Source organism: Cervus elaphus, chromosome 27 (assembly GCF_910594005.1).
Source record: "Cervus elaphus chromosome 27, mCerEla1.1, whole genome shotgun sequence".
NCBI classification, from domain to species: Eukaryota; Metazoa; Chordata; class Mammalia; order Artiodactyla; family Cervidae; genus Cervus; species Cervus elaphus.
Window position 1 is genome coordinate 52,077,511 of NC_057841.1, and position 17,623 is coordinate 52,095,133.

Consider the following 17,623-nt stretch of genomic DNA (forward strand, 5'->3'; position numbering starts at 1 on the left):
CCCCCCACACACACACACTCTCCGGGGGCAGCCCCACATTAACCCAGCATCAGCCTCACCTGGGAGCTCGTCAGAAACGCAGCAGGTCGAGGGGGTGGGTGAAAGTGGGAGGGGGTGTCCGCGGGGTGCGGGTTGTGCAGGAGGCGGACGGGAGGCGGGGCTGACCTGTCACCAGATTCCGAATGAGCAGGGCCTCGTCCTCCTTGTGGTACTCCAGCATGCCCTGGAAGTCCTTCTCCTTCCGCTGCACCGTGACCTGCCTGTTGAGCTCGTGCCGCTTCCTCTCGCTCTGGGCCAAGGCTTGGGCAGCTGAGCAGGGCAGAGGGACGGAACACGAACTGAGAGGTCTCCAGGCTCAGGCCCGGGGGCCAGGCATCTTGGGTGGGCAGGGTTCGGGCCGGGGTCTGGGCCCCAGGGTTCTGGGTTCACTGGGCTCCCACACTCCGTACATGGTCTGCCCTGCAGCCTGGGTCGCACGTGTGACAAGAGGACCTGAGCACGGGGCACCGGATCCACTCAGGAGAGGAGCTGGGAAACACCCAGAACGGCAGAGGGCGGGTTGTGGACCAGAGAGAACTTGGGAAGGATGCAGGTGCAGGATGTACAACCATTCTGCTGGGGGGCTGCTTCTCCCCGCTTCCCCCAGCGATGAGAAAGGGGGAGGGGAGGCGGGAAGGAGAAAGGAGTAGGGAGGGTGAAGGGAAGGAGGAGGACGGGAGAGAAGAAAAACTCCGAGTGACCGGAAGACTGAGAAGCCTAGGAATAGAAAAGAGAAATCCAAAGATGGCGAGGGGCACGTGGGGTATGAGGGGCGACAGCTCAAGGCTGAACAGGACCCAGTCCTGCCTTCCTAGAGCCTCACCTAAGAGCAGCAGGTGGACATCAGCGGGTGCTTAAACAAATCGACACCTGCAATGGGAACGTGCCTGGCAGGCACGTGGTGTTAGAACAGTGAACGAGGGGACTGGAACCCCAAGCACGTGGCTCCTGAGCTGTGGAAGGAGGGGGGTGGGCGTGCATCCCAGGTGGTGAGGGGACCAAAGGACAGTTCCCAGGAAGGCGGGACGTGCAAAGAGGGGTGGAGAGTGATATGATCAGACCTACAGCAGGGAGTCACTCTGGGTGTTTCTGGAAGATCCAATGAAGTCTCTGCCTGACCTCTCTGGGCCAGATGCCAGGTGGGACGTTTAACCAGGGAACTGGCCTCTCTCCCTGACTACTAGAGCATGGAGTGGGGGCCCCCGTGTTTTCTGGCTTCATGTTATGGAGCAATCTTTTGAACCAGAAAGTTTTGCCCTCCAGTTTTTAGCCCTTTGAAGGCAGGTCCATGGGGCAGCCTCCCCTTCCCGCACAGCTTGGAGTCAGCACCTGAACACTTGCTAAGTTTGTGTTTGTGGGTGAAGATTCCAGCAAAATGAGACTGGGCAAGCTCCTGGGGTCTGCGCAAGTCTGTCACGTGTCTGCACTGGGCGGGGGCAGCAGCAGGTGGAGCAAGCGTCTGGGGCAGGGGCAGGCAGGCCCCTCCCTGAGGGGGGCTGAGCACACATGTGCCTCAGGACACACGCACACACCTACTCACACGCACTCACACCCTACCTTCCAGGTCCTGGACCTTCTTCATGCAAATCTTCAGTTGCTTTTTGAGCTTCCTCTCATTCTTCTCCAGCTTCTCAACCAGCTCTTTAAGGTCCTAAAAGCAGAAGGAAGCAGTGTGATTAGAACACATCTAGGAGTATGTCAAGGCTGTATACTGTCACCTGCTTATTTAACTTATATGCAGAGCACAGCATGAGAAACGCTGGGCTGGAGGAAGCACAAGCTGGAATCAAGATTGCCAGGAGAAATATCAATTACCTCAGATATGCAGATGACACCACCCTTATGGCAGAAAGTGAAGAGGAACTAAAAAGCCTCTTGATGAAAGTGAAAGAGGAGAGTGAAAAAGTTGGCTTAAAGCCTAACATTCAGAAAACTAAGATCATGGCATCTGGTCCCATCAGTTCATGGAAAATAGATGGGGAGACAGTAGAAACCGTGTCAGACTTAATTTTGGGGGGCTCCAAAATCACTGCAGATGGTGACTACAGCCATGAAATTAAAAGACGCTTACTCTTTGGAAGGAAAGTGATGACCAATAAAAAGCAGAGACATTACTTTGTCAACAAAGGTCTGTCTAGTCAAGGCTATGGTTTTTCCAGTGGTCATGTATGGATGTGAGAGTTGGACTGTGAGGAAAGCTGAGCGCCAAAAAATTGATGCTTTTGAACTATGGTGTTGGAGAAGACTCTTGAGAGTCCCTTGGACTGCAAGGAGATCCAACCAGTCCATCCTAAAGGAGAGCAGTCCTGGGTGTTCATTGGAAGGACTGAGGCTGAAGCTGAAACTCCAATACTTTGGCCACCTCATGTGAAGAGTTGACTCACTGGAAAGACCCTGATGCTGGGAGGGATTGGGGGCAGGAGGAGAAGGGGACAACAGAGGATGAGATGGTTGGATGGCATCACCAACTCGATGGACATGGGTTTGAATAAACTCCAGGAGTTTGTGATGGACAGGGAGGGCTGGCGTGCTGCGATTCATGGGGTCGCAAAGAGTCGGACACGACTGAGCGACTGAACTGAACTGAACTGAATCCTGCCCTGGAGGGTGGAGCGGAGGAGGGTGGGGGTGGTGGTCCTGGTGCCAGCGAGCCAGGCCGCTAACAAGGAGGCCAGGCTCGGGCTCCAGTAGGAGTCCCCCCACCTCCCACCCTCGCTGCTCCCCGGGGTCTGGAGCCACAAAGCAGGGGACGGGTCAGAGCGTTCTCCGTCTAGATGGCAGTCTCCTCCCTGCTCAGTCCGCCTGGCGCCCTGCTTGAGCCACAGTCCTCTAGGCCTCGCCTCCTCGGGTTGTCACGGCAACCGTTAGGAGTCCCTCAGCCTCAGGTGGATGGGCGGTGCCCTGGGGAGGGATGATTGGTGAAGGCATGAGAGTGCCTTGGAGCAGCATCCGCTGGACAAGCCCACAGGCCAGCGAGGTTACCTGAGGCCCAGAAGCAAAACAGGTCCTTGGCTGGGGCCCCTCAGGGGCTGCGAGACTCCCAGCAGCCATGGCCCCACGGGGGAATCAGCCCCTGGGACCTGGCACTGCATTAATGTCACCCTGTCCCAGCAGGGAGCTCCGTGACCATCACGGACCCTGTGCCGCCACAGCGATGGGACTGTGGGGCCTCGGAAGACATCGGGCTCCTCCCTCCTCCTCCTCTCTGCCCATTGGCGTGGGCGACCTCCCTTTCACGCCTCCTGCCTCATTTCTTCTGTAATACTTGCTGTTCCCACGTGGAATCCGGTTTTTGGAAACACTGTCTTATTTCTTCTCTTATTTTTTTTTTCTGTCTTGCTTCCCCCACCTGCCTGAGATTTCTCTGAGAACAGAGACTCATTTCTCTGGCCTCTGCCCCAGCTCATTCAATGACTGCCTGCCAGGACGGCCACCGACCACTCCCCCCACTGCCCCTCCGGGCAAGAGGGGGGAATCTGCCCCCACCACTCAGTCTGTCCAGAGCTGCCCTGGTCCACAGAATGTGGGGAAGTAACCCTGGCCCAGTTCTGGAACTAGATCTTAAGAGGCCTCCCCCTCATCCTCTTGGAAGTCAGCGGCCACATAAACGGCAGCGAGCAGACCCTGGGAAGGGAAGCAAGGCCCCAGACTTGGGACTGGGGCTGCCTTGCGTCCTCCGGCCCCGTCCAACCACAGTGGAGCAGAGATAAGCTGCCCCCACTGGGCCCTGCCAGAATTCCTGACCTGCATGACCTGGAAGCTCTTCCGGAAGGGCTGCTAAATTTTCAGGAGGCTAGTTACATGTTAACAGACAAACAAAACAGCTCCGCACTCTTGCTGACGGGAGAGTTCTAGACTCTCTCTGTTTCTGCCACAGGGCCAAAGACATGAACCCTGTCCATTTGGTGAAAGGTTCACTGCTGGTCCCCTTTGCTTCGAGAACGTGACCTTCCCAGGGCTGGGCCCCGTGTGGTGCGGGGACTCACCAGGTTCTCGTTGGTGAGCCGGGACATCTCCTGCTGGACGCCGAACTCCACCTGGGCCTCTGGGGAGAGCAGCAGGGTCTGGCAGAAGGTCTGCTGCTGCCTGTCCATCTCCTCCTTCAGGGCCTCCAGCTGGGTCTTGAGATTGTCGACCTCCTCCTCGTGTTCGCGGCTCTGGGTCTGCAGCTGGGCCTCCAGCAACCTGCACCCAGAGGAAGGAGGACAGATGACGGGGGGGCTGGAGTCTGCGCCCCCAGACAGGGGCCATAGAGCGACACGTGACGGGGGGGCAGCTGAGCAGGGACACAGCAGCAGCAGCAATTGCATGAGACCCACGGGGGACAGACGTGGGGCTGGGGGTGGGAAGCAGGGCTGCGGGGCTGGGCAGGCAAGCAGGCCAGCCTTCCTCTTGCAGGACAGGGAATCAAGGTCCAACATAGCGCCCCTGACCTCACGCCTTTCTCACCACCACTCTCATCCCCTCATCCTTTGCTCTTGAGCACAGTCTGTTGGTCTGGGGTTGAGAGACTGTCTGAAGGTCAAGAGATCAGCAGAAATACATTTCTTAGAGCATCTTTCCAATAAAAGCATCCATATCTGCCCCGAAGTTCACAAGAATCTCCTTGCTAAGACAAAACTCTGGTAGACGGAACTAACTGTATTACTTGTATATCTCCCCTTTAGTAGGTTCTCTACAAGTTTGAGAAAGGCAAAATATTAGATCCCTTTTTTATTTTTATTTATTTTATTCTTTTTATTTACCTAACCACTATGACCGCCCCGCATGCACTTCATCTCTGGCCTTTTATACACATTTTCCCACAGTCCAAACAGAAGCTAAGACTAACTGCAAACGATCAGGGGGAGGTTTAAGATCCACCGTTGTCATGAAAAGTGGCAAAAACACCTAGAAAAGATCTGGGAAAGGTTGGGGAGAAGTTTTGGGAGACAGTCGGGGCAATTCTGGGAGACCCCCAATCCATCTGCAAGGCCAGGAATTAAGGAAGGCTCTGAAGCAGCGTCCTTAAGAGGTTAATTACTGATTTTGTGACTATGGTGCTATCTTCCCGGGCCTAAGGATTAAAAGAAACTTTCATCAAATGCCTCCTGACTGGGGTCGTCCTCTTCCTGGGATGCAGATAAAGATGGTGACCGGAAGCACCATGTGGTTCTGCTACTTCTGCTGTCAGTCCAGGAGGTGCTAACGGCCCCAAGGTGGGAGGGAGCAAGAGAAGGGAACGTCTTCACTGTAAAGTCCCACATGGACAGAGCTGCCTGTCCGGTCAGCTCACAGCAGCACCGGGGGCGATGCTAGGCTCTGCGGGCCAGCTCAGCAAAGTGACACAAGTGAAAGAAGGGATGATGGAGGGACGACTGAGTGACTCACGCATCACCACGGAAAGCAATAATGAGGGTTTTGTGGAAAATAATTCGGCAATTAAGCCAGCACTTTTAGGGGACACACAATATTTAGATAACATCTGATCTTGGCTTACGATACACTGAAAGTAATCACCAGCAAGCTATAAATTTAATGAGAGAAATAAGACTGGAACACTCAGGTTCTAGGAACTCCACCCAAACGATCAGTTCCCGCCTTGTGCTGTGAGTGAGCTTACTGCCAGGGTTCTGTGCAAGGTCCAAGGACCTCTGCCCCAGCCCCAGGCTGGCCACCTCATCTGGCAGGTGAGACCACTAAACCCGAGACAGGTCTGAGGCCATGTCCCAGGGCAGGTAGGGCAGGTGTCCTGATGCATCATCGGGCTGTGCCTTCTTCGCTTGATTAATAAATTCATTACGTATCAAAGCACATCCAATTCCCGCTCCCAACCCAAACTAAAGCAAACATCTAGATGGGGCAGGAATTTGATCTTACTCCAACATAGCCATTATAATACAAGCAGCAGCTAGTATTTATTCTGTGCTTCCTCCACGGCAGGTGTGTGTACAGAGTGCTTCACCTGCATCTATTCCTGACAATGACCTGAGAAGGAAGGTCTGATTCGGATCCACATTCTACCAGCGAGAAAATGGAGCCAGATGTCACATGGCTCACAGGAGGGGCCAAGTTCGAACCCACAGCCAGGAGACACATGGCCGCAAGAGCCAGCCGACCTGAACTTTCTTTTGCCAATAAGACAGGCTCTTGGTGCTGTTCCAGGACCTCTGTGATGTCCTTGCCAGGCAGAACTCGGGAGATGGCGCTCAAGGACCTAGGCTCCCAGCCCAGCTCTGCCAGCATCAGGCCGAGGGCGCCGGCATGGCCTTCACACCACCTCGCTGAGCCAGTTTCCTCTTCTGGGGAACAAGCCTGAGGACCTCCTCCCCCTCTACTGTTGGCAGTCTCAGACACATGACGCTGTGCCAAAGCCCTGAGCAGCCACGTGCTGGCAGCAGAAGCGGGACGTGATGGTCAGGCTATGCTCCTTCTGTTGTTGTTCTGTTGCTAAGTCATGTCTGCCTCTTTGTGAACTCATGCTCTCCAGCACGCCAGGCCTCCCTGTCCCTCACCGTTTCCTGGAGTTTGCCCAAATTCATGTCCATTCAGTTGGTGATGCCATCCAAGCCTCTCATCCTCTGCCACCCCCTTTTCCTCCTGCCTTCAATCTTTCCCAGCATCAGGGTCTTTTCCAATGAGTTGGCTCCTCACATCAACTCAGTTCAGTCACTCAGTCGTGTCTGACTCTTTGTGGCCCCATGGATTGCAGCACGCCAGGCCTCCCTGTCCATCACCAACTCCCAGAGCTTGCTCAAACTCATGTCCATTGAGTCAATGATGCCATCCAACCATCTCATCCTCTGTCATCCCCTTCTCCTCCCGCCTTCAATCTTTCCCAGCATCAGGGTGTTTTCCATTGAGTCAGCTCTTCGCATCAGGCGGCCAAAGTATTGGAGCTTCAGCTTCAGCATCAGGCCTTCCAAACAATATTCAGGACTGATTTCCTATAGGATTGACTGGTTTGATCTCCTTGCTGTCCAAGGGACTCTTAAGAGTTTTCTCCAACACCACAGTTCAAAAGCATCAATTCTTCAGCGCTCAGCTTTCTTTATGGTCCAACTCTCACATCCATACATGACTACTGGAAAAACCATAGCTTTGACTAACACAGACCTTTGTTGGCAAAGTGATGTCTCTGCTTATTACGCTGTCTAGGTTTGTCTAATCTCCTGTGCTAGGCTGCTCTCCCAGGGCTGATGGTCAAAGGGCCGGATTCAGACTCTGGTAGTAAATGGAACCAGGTTCACATTCTGGATCTCCTGTGCAGGCAGCAAGTCCCTCACTCCCTGCAAACCTGTGTCCTCACCCCACAGGCACGAGGTCAGACATGCTGACACCGCAGCACACTGGGGCCGGGTCGCTCAGCTCTAGTGAGCTCCAAGCAGTTACCACGATGGGGACCATCACATGGGCTGGAGAGCAGGCTGCCCGGAGCTGGCCAGCAGTACAGATGTAGCCGGGGCTCTGGGCTGATCTGCACACAGGATGGTCTAAGTGCAGCACGGAAGCAGCACAGACTCAGGAATCCCAGAATTAAATTTCCATCATTCTAAAGAGCTGAGAGCCTGCTCACCAGGTTAACTAGCCCCATCTGTTCCTTCACCCACAGAGCGAGGGAGCTGGGCCAGGCAGTTTTCAAGGTTCCAGTGAGCCATCAAGAGCTATCGTCTTGACGCAAACAAGCAGCCTCCACACAAAGTGACAGACGGCGATGCAACGGGCTTCCCTCCGACACTCCTCCCTGCCCTGTCCCCGTGAGCTGTACCCTTGCATCCCTTCCAGCTGAAAAATAATCAAGCATAGACACGAGCAGGCAGAACAGCAGACACAGGAAGAAAGACCACACGTTTGACCTGGCAACTTGCTTTAGGCCTTGGTAGGCCAAGCCGAGCTCTCCATCTTCATTCAAGTAGCCCCAATCCTCAGTCTTGCTAGAAATAAAGGACAGAAAAACAGGGCGTCCAGTGTAGATGGGGGAGAAAGAGGGGATGGGGGGCAGCAGAGGGCTGGGAAAGGGAAACAAGGGCAGCCAGGCTTGGAAAGGCAGGAGGGAAGGTTCCAGAACGCCCGGTTCCCCTCCTACCCCTCCCATCACCAGCATCTGGGCGCCTGCAAACATCATCTCCCTCCAGTCTCCCAGCTTCCGGTCACTGTCCTGAGAGTGGGTTCCTACACCCTCCTGTGGGGACTCTGATTGTCCCAGGCCAGAAGGCGCGCTGCTGAAGGCAGAACAAGAGGGTGAGCTTGTTCTGATGATTCTGTGAACCGCAGCAGCACGGGCTGGGTGGAGGCGTTTACGTGGGCTCCCTCATCGCCCCTCCCTCTACCAGAATGACCAGGAAAAGCAAGCGCGAGTCAGGGGGGCCAGCCAACAGGGCAGGGAGGAGAGGACCCATGCAGGGTAGACGGTGCAGGCGATGAGCATGAGCTGACTGTGCGGGGCGGGGTGGTGGCCTCCCAGGTGTCAGATCCACAGAGCCACAGGCCCACAGCCGCGGGGACCCCTGGCTCCGTGAGGACAGGGGAGGAGACGGCCTATCCTGCCTGTGTGTCCGCGTGCGCCCCCTTCCTGTCACTTCTCAGGGGCATAAAAGTATTAACTCATCTCAACTCCTGCCCTCCCTGCAGTCTGGCATCAAGAAACAGCTAACAGCAACTTTGCAACCGGCATCGTGAGGAGTGAACTTTCTCCCCTTGACCTTGGGACCGGACTGCATCGTTCCCGTTTACTCAGCTGGAAAAGCAGGAGGGCAGTGCCTTTGATTTTCTAGCTCTTTTGTGCTCTCCGTGTGCCCTGCGCTTGCCCAGTGCAGGCCGGGCAGCTCCGAGAAGGGAGGCGCGTGTCACAGACTCCCCCAGCGTGGACTCCCCAGCCCTGCCCAGCCCAGGGCACGCACGAGACCCTCGAAGGCCAGCAGGACCGGGTGGCGGGCAGCAGGCAGAGCCCTGCTGTTCCCATCCAACTTCGGCCCCTCTGTCCCTGCTCCCAGGGGCCTCTGCTCCTGTGGGCTGGACCCCAGCACCCTGGCAGGAAGCGGGAGCTGTGTCCACTCTGCTTGTGGTCAAGACCAGCAACCTAACTCTCTGGAGATGACAGTCGTTTCCAGAGCATTTCTGGCCATGGTCGGCCACCGGATGTCCCGTCGGTCAGGATGGGTGTAAGGTCTGGGGCGGGGGGGGTATGAAGCTACCTGTCACATCTCCCCCACACCCCTCAGCTCCTCCTCCTGAGGAAGGGCCCAGCCCTGGCAGGGCTCACATAGGCCGCCTCCCAGGCGTAGCTGGTCACACCCAGCACAGGCCCGATTCTGCAGTGTCCAGAATGAGCCAAGGGAGTGCTAGTGATGGGCGGGCTCCGTGGCCTCTGCTTCCTGCCCACGCTTGCCTCCCGCCAGCTGGGTGTGTGCCCTGGGACCTCCCCGAGTCAGGGCCCTGACACGTGTGTCCCACTCCCCCTGCACATCCACACGTGGCCTGAGCTGTGTGAGGGGGGCAGCTGACAGCCTAGGCCTTCCCCTTCTCGGGTGTGAACACTGAACGTGGGCCCTTTGGTGGCTGCCATGTTAGTGGCGTTAACCCAGAGGGCAGGTCATCGGCAGGAACTCCAGGCACAGCGACGGCTGGCGTGGGGTCGGGCCCAGAGGTGGGCGCAGAGTTTGTTTCTGAAGGGGCCCCCGGGGATCCCTGACTATCTCATCTCCACATGGGCAGACACACCAAGGGGGAGGCTACCTGCCTGACACTGACCCCGGGCTAGAACCCAAGGTCTCCTGACTTTGCTCTCAGGTGCTTTCCTGGCTGGGTCCTGCAGACCCTGAGGAGGGGCTGCCGGGCCTTGGAGGGTCCCTGCACCCTTGCAGCTCCCAGGAGACCCCCTCTCGGGGAGGGGGGCACATGTGCTGCTGAGCCCTGCAGTGAGGAAGGTCGCATCCCTCGTTCTTGTAACATGCCAGGCATGGGGCACAAAGATTGGAGTAGAGAACCGTGTGACTCAGTCATCCCACAGAGCTCTGGAAGTCAGGCACACAAGTAAATTAAGAACCACTCAACCAGCTCCAGGCCTATCTTTTGTTCCCCAAGACGGGGTCTCCCTCCCCTCCTTCCACACCGCTATGCGGGGGCAGGTGACAGGCTGGGGAGAGAGGGCCACCTGGGGGCTTAAGAAGAAAAACCCCAAACAAGCTCACAGGAATTTACTTCTTAAATGTTATAAGCCCTTGATGTCACTTAATATCAACCTATATATTCCTGGTGCTGGGCAAGATTGAAGGCAGGAGGAGAAGGGGACGACAGAGGATAAGATGGTTGGATGGCATCATTGACGCGATGGACATAAGCTTGAGTAAACTCCAGGAGTTGGGGGTGGACAGGGAGGCCTGGTGTGCTGCAGTCCATGGGGTCACAAAGAGTTGGACATGACTGAACAACTGAACTGAACTGATATTCATGGAGAACATCCTGTGTATGTCTCACTGTGTTGAGCCTTGTTCCCAAAGAGGCCACAGACACACACATGAGTAAGGAGCAGGCAGAGTCCCCGAACACAGGAGGTGGCAAGACAAGGCAGCCACTGCCCTCGGCTAACAAGCTCCTACCTGGGCTAGCCACCCACACGCCTGAGCCTGTGTCTTCAGGTGTAAAGTTAAAGTGCTCAGCTGAGTTATCTGGGAAGTTTCTTCCAGATCTATAATTACACAACCTAAAACTGTAACGTCATGCACCAGGAAAGGCCTGGGATAATATGCCTTTGCATCTGTGGGGACTGTGAAAACCAGGAGCCGACCACCAGCCCTTGGTCCAGTGTAAAGAGCCTGCCGTCCTGTGGACAGAACGGGCGAGGTTCCTGCCAGCTCGGAGACAGTCAGTGTCCCAATTTTACAAAGACCGCTTTGTGCTCCCTCTTTAGTTCCCACCCAGACTTTCTACCCCACTGCCCAGGAGATTCTGGGACCTCTGAGAAGCGGGAGATGGCTCCCCCAACACCAGGAATGAGAGGGATGTTGAGACCACGGACAGGCCTGGCCATGCAGCGGGGAACAGCTTGTGGACAGGTATGGTTACACCGTGGAATCACAGCAAACTGCTGATGGCTCAGGGCCAAGAGCATTTGGGGAACGTTAGGAAAAAAGCTGAGAACTTCTAGGCAAGAGCAACTGAGCTGGGTCTGTGAGACGAGCTGAGCAGAATCAAGTTCCCCTTCTTCACTCTGCCCAGCAGGAGAGCCGCTGGGGCTCCAGGCCAAAGGAACCCTAACTCCAAGCTCCCCCACCCCAAGACGGCTGCACAAACCGCTCCCTGGTGGGATAAGGTCTCCACTCTCCTGCACAGGCCCCTTAGGGGGTGAGTAACACCCCCCGCCCCCCAGCTGCCCAAACCTGGGTGGCAACGGCAAAGCTGCTCTCATGCCCAGGCCTCCAGTCATTTCCTGGCAACTGCTGGGTGGAGGGGCCTGCGAGGAGGCTTCCTGAGACCTGAGGAAGGGTCCAAGAATGCACCCTAAGTCCACCGCCTTGGCGAGGTGTGGGTGGAACTGGCCAGCAACTAAGGGAACCAGTTCCTGGAGCCAGGCCTGAGCCCTGGCCACACCCCTTCCCCCGGCAGCTCTGCGAACCCCCTGGTTCATGCCCAGAGGCGAGGCCGGCCTCAGAGCAGCAGGAAGCTCCGTCTCCCAGCCCTCTGACCCAACTCTCCCTGCTGGACTTGGCTCCAGACAGCTCTGAAAAGACGGTCTCTCCAAACAGCAGCCTGTCTGTGGCCGCCCATCTCTGGGGCATGGACCAGCTGTCTCTTTAATCTAGTTCTGCCACTTATAAAATGCTCGTAACGATGCTGGCTTTCTCTGAGTTCCCCAGATGTGAAAATGAGACAGCATTCGGAGACAGACGTGCTATGCCTATTCCTGCGGCTATTCTCAGAGCAGGTCCTCAACACTGGCTTTTCGACCTACATTTGAGGACAAAAGACACAGTTGCAAAGATCAGAAAACTAACTCTATAGACTATGAAAGTTAGCAGGTGAAAAAGTTCTGAACCTGGGGACCAGTGCTCTTAGAGGGGCTGTGATCAGGTTGGGGGTGTGTGCGTGTGTCTACACTCTCTCTAGAAACCTAAGAAAAATTCAGTGTTATGAGTGTAAGTTTTTCTAGGGAGAGGATAGATTTTCCAACCACACCAACTCCAAAACTGCCCCTGCATAATACAATTTACATTTAAGCCAGAACACTCTCCGTCACAGGAAAATGGTAGGAGACCGAAAGCAACTGTCTTCAAAGCACCTTTGCTGGAAAGGATGCCCTTGCTGGCTGGGCTCCAGCAATCACATCCCAATCCTCCCGCCCTGCCCACGTGCCCACTGCTGTCCTCCGGGACTGCTGGGATTCACGGAACCAGAAGACTGGCAAACCCACTGATGTTTCTTCCAGGCACTTGGAGAACCGGTTCCTCTGGCTTCCCCTCCTGGAGGCAGCGGCTCCATCCTGTACTTAACTCGGCTTCACAGGCTATTAGTTCCCTATTGTACCCTGGGCTTGCTGGGTACGGAATTATTTTAAGATATAAGAAAAGCTATTTTTATTTTATCACCATCATTATCATTGCTGCCAAGGAAGACGAATCCAGGGTATTAAGCATGCCCTGGGAAAACCTTGATTTGGGACTGGATCTCTGACAAACCATCTGGATGAATAAAAAGGGAGATCAGAAAGATATTCCCACTCCCCCGTCAAGACCAAGCTCCCTGTTTTCTTCTTTTTTTAAATGTCATCTGTGCTCCTTTTTCTCATTCATCTCATTTCTTATCTTCACCCAAGATAATTTAAAATGACTAAATCTTGACTGCGGTTTTGGCATGCAGAAATTCACTTTCGTTTTCTTCTTTCCTTCCTTTTATGGAAAAGAATTATGGCTCTCTTGAAATAAATGGTTTCCTCCTGGGGGCCTGAGAAAATACCTTTACCTTCTTATCGCCTATGCAGTCAGCTGGAAGCAGCCCAGCCTGGGTGTCAGGCCTTTCACCTTCCACCCTGACTCAGCTACGGGCCTGTTGTGTGACCTGAGCTGCTCAGCTTCCTCTTGGGCGGAAAGAGGAGCTAGATAGAGGGGAATCAAAGCCCTGGGCAGTCCTCAAGTCATTCAGTGATCTTCCTACCAATGGGTTCACCATGCACTTCCAGGGCCCCCTGCTGACAACTTCTGCTTCCTGCAATTTTGACTAAATGCTTAATGACTGATCAACATTCAGGGAGAGAGAAAGGTGGCCAGGGAAAAGGGCCAGTTCCAACTTTACACAAGTGCCCAGGAAGCAGTGGCTACACCGACACTGTGCTGACTGCGTGCTTTCACGGGCAGGAATCACTCGGAGAGCTACGCGCGGACGAGCTCGCCTAATCCCAGTCACCCTGTGCGGCAGGCTGCTGCGACTGTCCCCAGGTCAGACGAGGAACCAGAGCACTGTCACTCAAGAGCTGGGGAGCGGACGGATCCCCGTGCACGCTCTCACGCACTCGGGTGTGCTACCATGAGCGCCCTGCTCCATCCTGTGTCCTCTGCCTCTCTCGGTCACTCTCTTTTGCCTTAATCCCGGGTAGCTCATCCTTGAGGGGGAACCAGAGGTGATCAGTTCACTGAAGTCCTGGGAAATCTCATTTTAGCCAGCCCGGCAGTGGTCAGAGTCTCCCATCCAACCTCTGCAGGGCCTGGTGTGGGTTCCATGTCTTAAATGACAGGGCACGGGGCCCACCGTCACGTCTGTTCACCAGCCGGGCTGGTGAAGATGGCAGGAGGGCAACGAGCAGCTGCGGCAGGCTCCCTGCTACTACTCAGGCGGACTCACTTGATGCCTGTTCCCGTTTCTACAAGAGAAGTCACTCCCGGTCAGGCCTCCCTCTGCTCCTGTCAAGTCTCCCTGGGGAGCTCCCTTCCCCAGGGCTTCTCAGAGGATCTGGGTTCTAGATGCTCCAGGGGTGTTCACTGGAGTCTTGCTGATGCTAACAGCAGGCTACTTCAGTGAATGGGACTCTGCTCCTCCCCACTTATCTCCTATAATAACCGATATTGAGCACGCGGTCAGTGCCTGCGGAGTGGCCTCACGTGCCGGGCTGGGCAGGGCTCCTGCCCGGTCATCACCTCCCCCAAGCACAGTCACTGCAAGATGGGGCTTACCTGTTAGTCTGGCAGACCCCGTGATAGGCCTCGATGGCATCTTCCTGATCCACGTGCTTCTCGCTGTTCGGCCAACTGGTTCGGGCGTTGATGTTTGGCTCCTAGGAGATCCCCGATTAAGAAAGAACGAACTCTGGTTATACGAACAACTGTCATGAAATGACGTCATACACAGAGGTGGAAAAAAATGAGCCTTTGGGAAAAGATGAAGGCCCAGGAAGACTTCAGATAACAGGAGTTAATCCCTGGCAGGAATGGGATTTTAGAATCACGTGGGGAGAGGGAGAGAGCAATAAGGCCTGGCTGTGAAAGACAGTGAGCGCAGAGAAGGGGGGCTGGTACGATGGGGTGGAGAGAGGCAAGGTGTCCCTGGAAGAGAAAGCTCCCCGAATGCAGAGGACACAGCTGAAGTCTGTCTCAGTGTGGCATCCCCCACAAATAGTGCTGCCCACACACCTGTCCCATCACACCACCCTAGGCCCACGCCCAGAGCGGCCCAGGGGGCCCCTGACCCTTCCCTTCCCACTCCTCAATCTGTGCAGGAGACAGAAACGTTAGGAACAAATGCTGCATTTGACTTGTTACCCTGGGAGGCTAAGAGAGAGAGGAAAGACTTCCTCCACCTGGGAAACAAAGTAAGTAACAAAAGACAAAACCTAAGATGAAAAAGCAAGCCAAAGGGGAGCTGCTCAGGCCATGGCCCAGGTGCACTCTGATTCTGTGCCTCACTCCTTCTGAACATGAGCCTATCGAGTAACTTCAGAAGATTCTAGAAGCTTCCAGCAAAGTCTCCTGTGAAGTCATGCTGGGAGGACAGCAGGTACCTCGCTCTACTTTTAGAGGTGACTCTAGAGCAAAAGACTCTGGTCTTGTAGGTTGAAGACCTTCCCGGGTGAAGACACCTAAGGAAAGCAGCTCTCCCCACACCGGCCCACGGGCCCCTCCTCACCGAGCCCTTGCCTGCCAGGCGGCGCTGGTCGGCGCTCACGATCTGGGTCCGCAGGATGAGAACCTCCTCCTTGCGCACCTCCAGCTCCTCGTTGGCCAGCCGGAGCTGGTTCAGCAGGAGGCTGTAGCTGTCGGGGGTGCCGGCGGCGGCGGGGCTGTGCTCCGAGGCTTGGTCGGCCACGGCTTTCCTCAGCTCGTTCAGCTCATTCTTCAGCTTCTTGTTCTCCGACTCCAGCTCCTGCCTCTGGAAGGCGGCCCAGAGTGACACCCTCGTCACTGCCTGGGGTCAGGGCACCCTCCCCAGGAGGGCTTCCTCCTCCACCACCCTCCTTCATCACCTGCCTCGCCCGCCTAGGAAGCTAAGAGCAACCTTCCCATTTTAATGACGGGCCACAGAGAGGTTCTGACCATGTCAGCAGCAGGTCAGAGTCAGGACTTGAGCCCACAATCCCAAGTTACTGGTGCTAAGGATCCAACAGGATACCCCCACCAGGGTTGCATTCCTCTCAGTGATTCAGCAGGGTTCATATTTCTAGGTGCATCCAGCTACAAAATCTTTCCTTGTGGAAGCACTGGGTGAAAGTTTCCACATGTTGTTGACACAGGACTTCCTGGAACCCTAATATGTTAATGTATTTTTTGACTTTATAAAAGGGATTATAAAATGCTGGATATCCTAACCCTGGTGGCTCAGTGGTAAAGAATCTGCCTGCGATGCAGGAGACCCGAATTTGATCCCTGGATCTGGAAGATCCCGTGGAGAAGGAAACGGCAACCCACTCCAGTATTTTTGTCTGGGAAATCCAATGGACAGAGGAGCCAGGTGGGCAACAGTCCATGGGGATCATGAGAGTCGGACACGACTTAGCGACTAAACCGCAACATCCTAAATTTATTTGTCTAGAGAGGCCTCTCTGCCCCTGTCTTCTAAGGAGCATCACATGGACTGTTGTTGGAGAACAGACCAAGAACATTGTTTTGGTCATATAGAAAGCCACCAACTGCCAGTGCTGTTCGAGAAAAAAATTGCCTACGTACAGAGTCAACAATACCATTGAAACTCAGTTTTGGAATGTATTTAACATTTCAAGGCAAAATATTTAACTTTCTGTTTAAGATGAAGTCAGGCAATTTAAAGCCTGATGATTTTATGTAAATTGCTGACAGGGTCCTGGAATACATGGAATTCAAAGATTCCCAGAGAAAACCAAGAACATGGGTAAGTGGGCATTGGTTGCACACTTGTTACAGAGCCATAGGATCACAGAGCTGAGACGTGACTGGGTATAACCCCTTTCCTTAATGAATGAGGAAACTGAGGGTGGAGCACAGAAGGTGAGTTCAGAGGCTGGTACAGGGTCCTTCCCACCACTCCACACCCTCGTGGGCATTTCTGTGTCGACTCTCAGTAGTTCGTACCAGAACTGAATTTAATTGAAAGGCACCTAATTGGTGTCCACAGAGAACTGGAGAATTGTTTGGTGTGGAAAACTGGCAAATTTTGGGCCGGGGGTGTTGTATAGAGGGAACAATTTCCTATTAGCATATATAGTTTCATGGAGAAAGCCTGTTAGTCGCTCAGTCGTGTCTGACTCTTTGCGACCCTGCCAGGCTCCTCTTATCCATGCGATTTTCTCCAGGCAAGAATATTGGAGTGGTAGCCATTCCCTTCTCCAGGGGATCTTCCTGACCCAGGGACAGAAGCCAGGGCTCCTGCATGGCAGGCAGATTCTTTGTCATCTGAGCCACCATACAAATTTTCCTTCATTTCGAAGATGAAGAAACAAATGCAGGAAGAGGAAAATGTGCACTGATGGCTCCACTTAGAGCAGACGGGAGCTCAGGACTGGGTTTGCTGCTGCCCAGTGTCATCTCCGGACCTCTGCAGGGGGAGTTAAAGAAGCTTGTCTTCCAAGAATCTTACCTTCAGACTGTTGTAGGCTAGATCTGCATCCTGGTCCAAATCTGAGTCATTGCTTGGTTGTTCTGCCTGTGTGGGTAAAGAGGCAGAGAGGTGAGCATGGGCCACAGGGTGGCTGCTCCCCAGGAGGACCTCCCTCCATGGTCAGGAGGGGCTTGACCCTTGCTCATGAACTCAGCACCCTCACCCTCCATGTGTCCACCTCCTTTCTGCCTCCAAAGTGCAGCTCCCTACCTTAGGCCACCATGGAGCTCTCCATAAATAACCCCTCCCTGCCTGCCCACATCCCCTACATAACTTCATTCACATGATCTTCATGAGCCCTTACAGGTTGAATATAAATCATACTGTTATGAGTTGAACCATGTCCCCTAAAAAGATACACTGAAGCCCTAACCCCTGGTACCCGTGAATGTCACCCCATTTGGAAACAGGCCCTTGCAGATGTGAGCAGGTCAAGAGCAGGTCATTAGGATGGTCCCTAGTCGGACATGACTGGGGTCCTTATAAGGAGAGGAAAGATACCCACACAGGAAAGAGCACCACGTGACCTGAGGATGGAGGCGGAGACTGG

At 54.6% G+C, this 17,623-nt stretch overlaps 1 protein-coding gene across 2 annotated transcripts in view; it reads right to left on the reverse strand.

Annotated features, from left to right (window-relative positions):
- The window catches only part of MYO5B (myosin VB), a 337,892-nt gene that overhangs the window by 17,477 nt on the left and 302,792 nt on the right, over positions 1-17,623 (reverse strand). The window contains exons 27-33 of one of the 2 annotated variants that reach the window (XM_043888875.1): positions 17,053-17,118; positions 15,130-15,372; positions 14,181-14,281; positions 7,875-7,952; positions 4,026-4,224; positions 1,597-1,690; positions 166-309 (exon numbers count right to left, since the gene is read on the reverse strand). In XM_043888875.1, coding sequence (XP_043744810.1) covers positions 166-309; positions 1,597-1,690; positions 4,026-4,224; positions 7,875-7,952; positions 14,181-14,281; positions 15,130-15,372; positions 17,053-17,118 — 925 coding nt within the window. The remainder of the gene's footprint in view (positions 1-165; positions 310-1,596; positions 1,691-4,025; positions 4,225-7,874; positions 7,953-14,180; positions 14,282-15,129; positions 15,373-17,052; positions 17,119-17,623) is intronic. The other variant, XM_043888876.1, reaches the window with a different exon arrangement.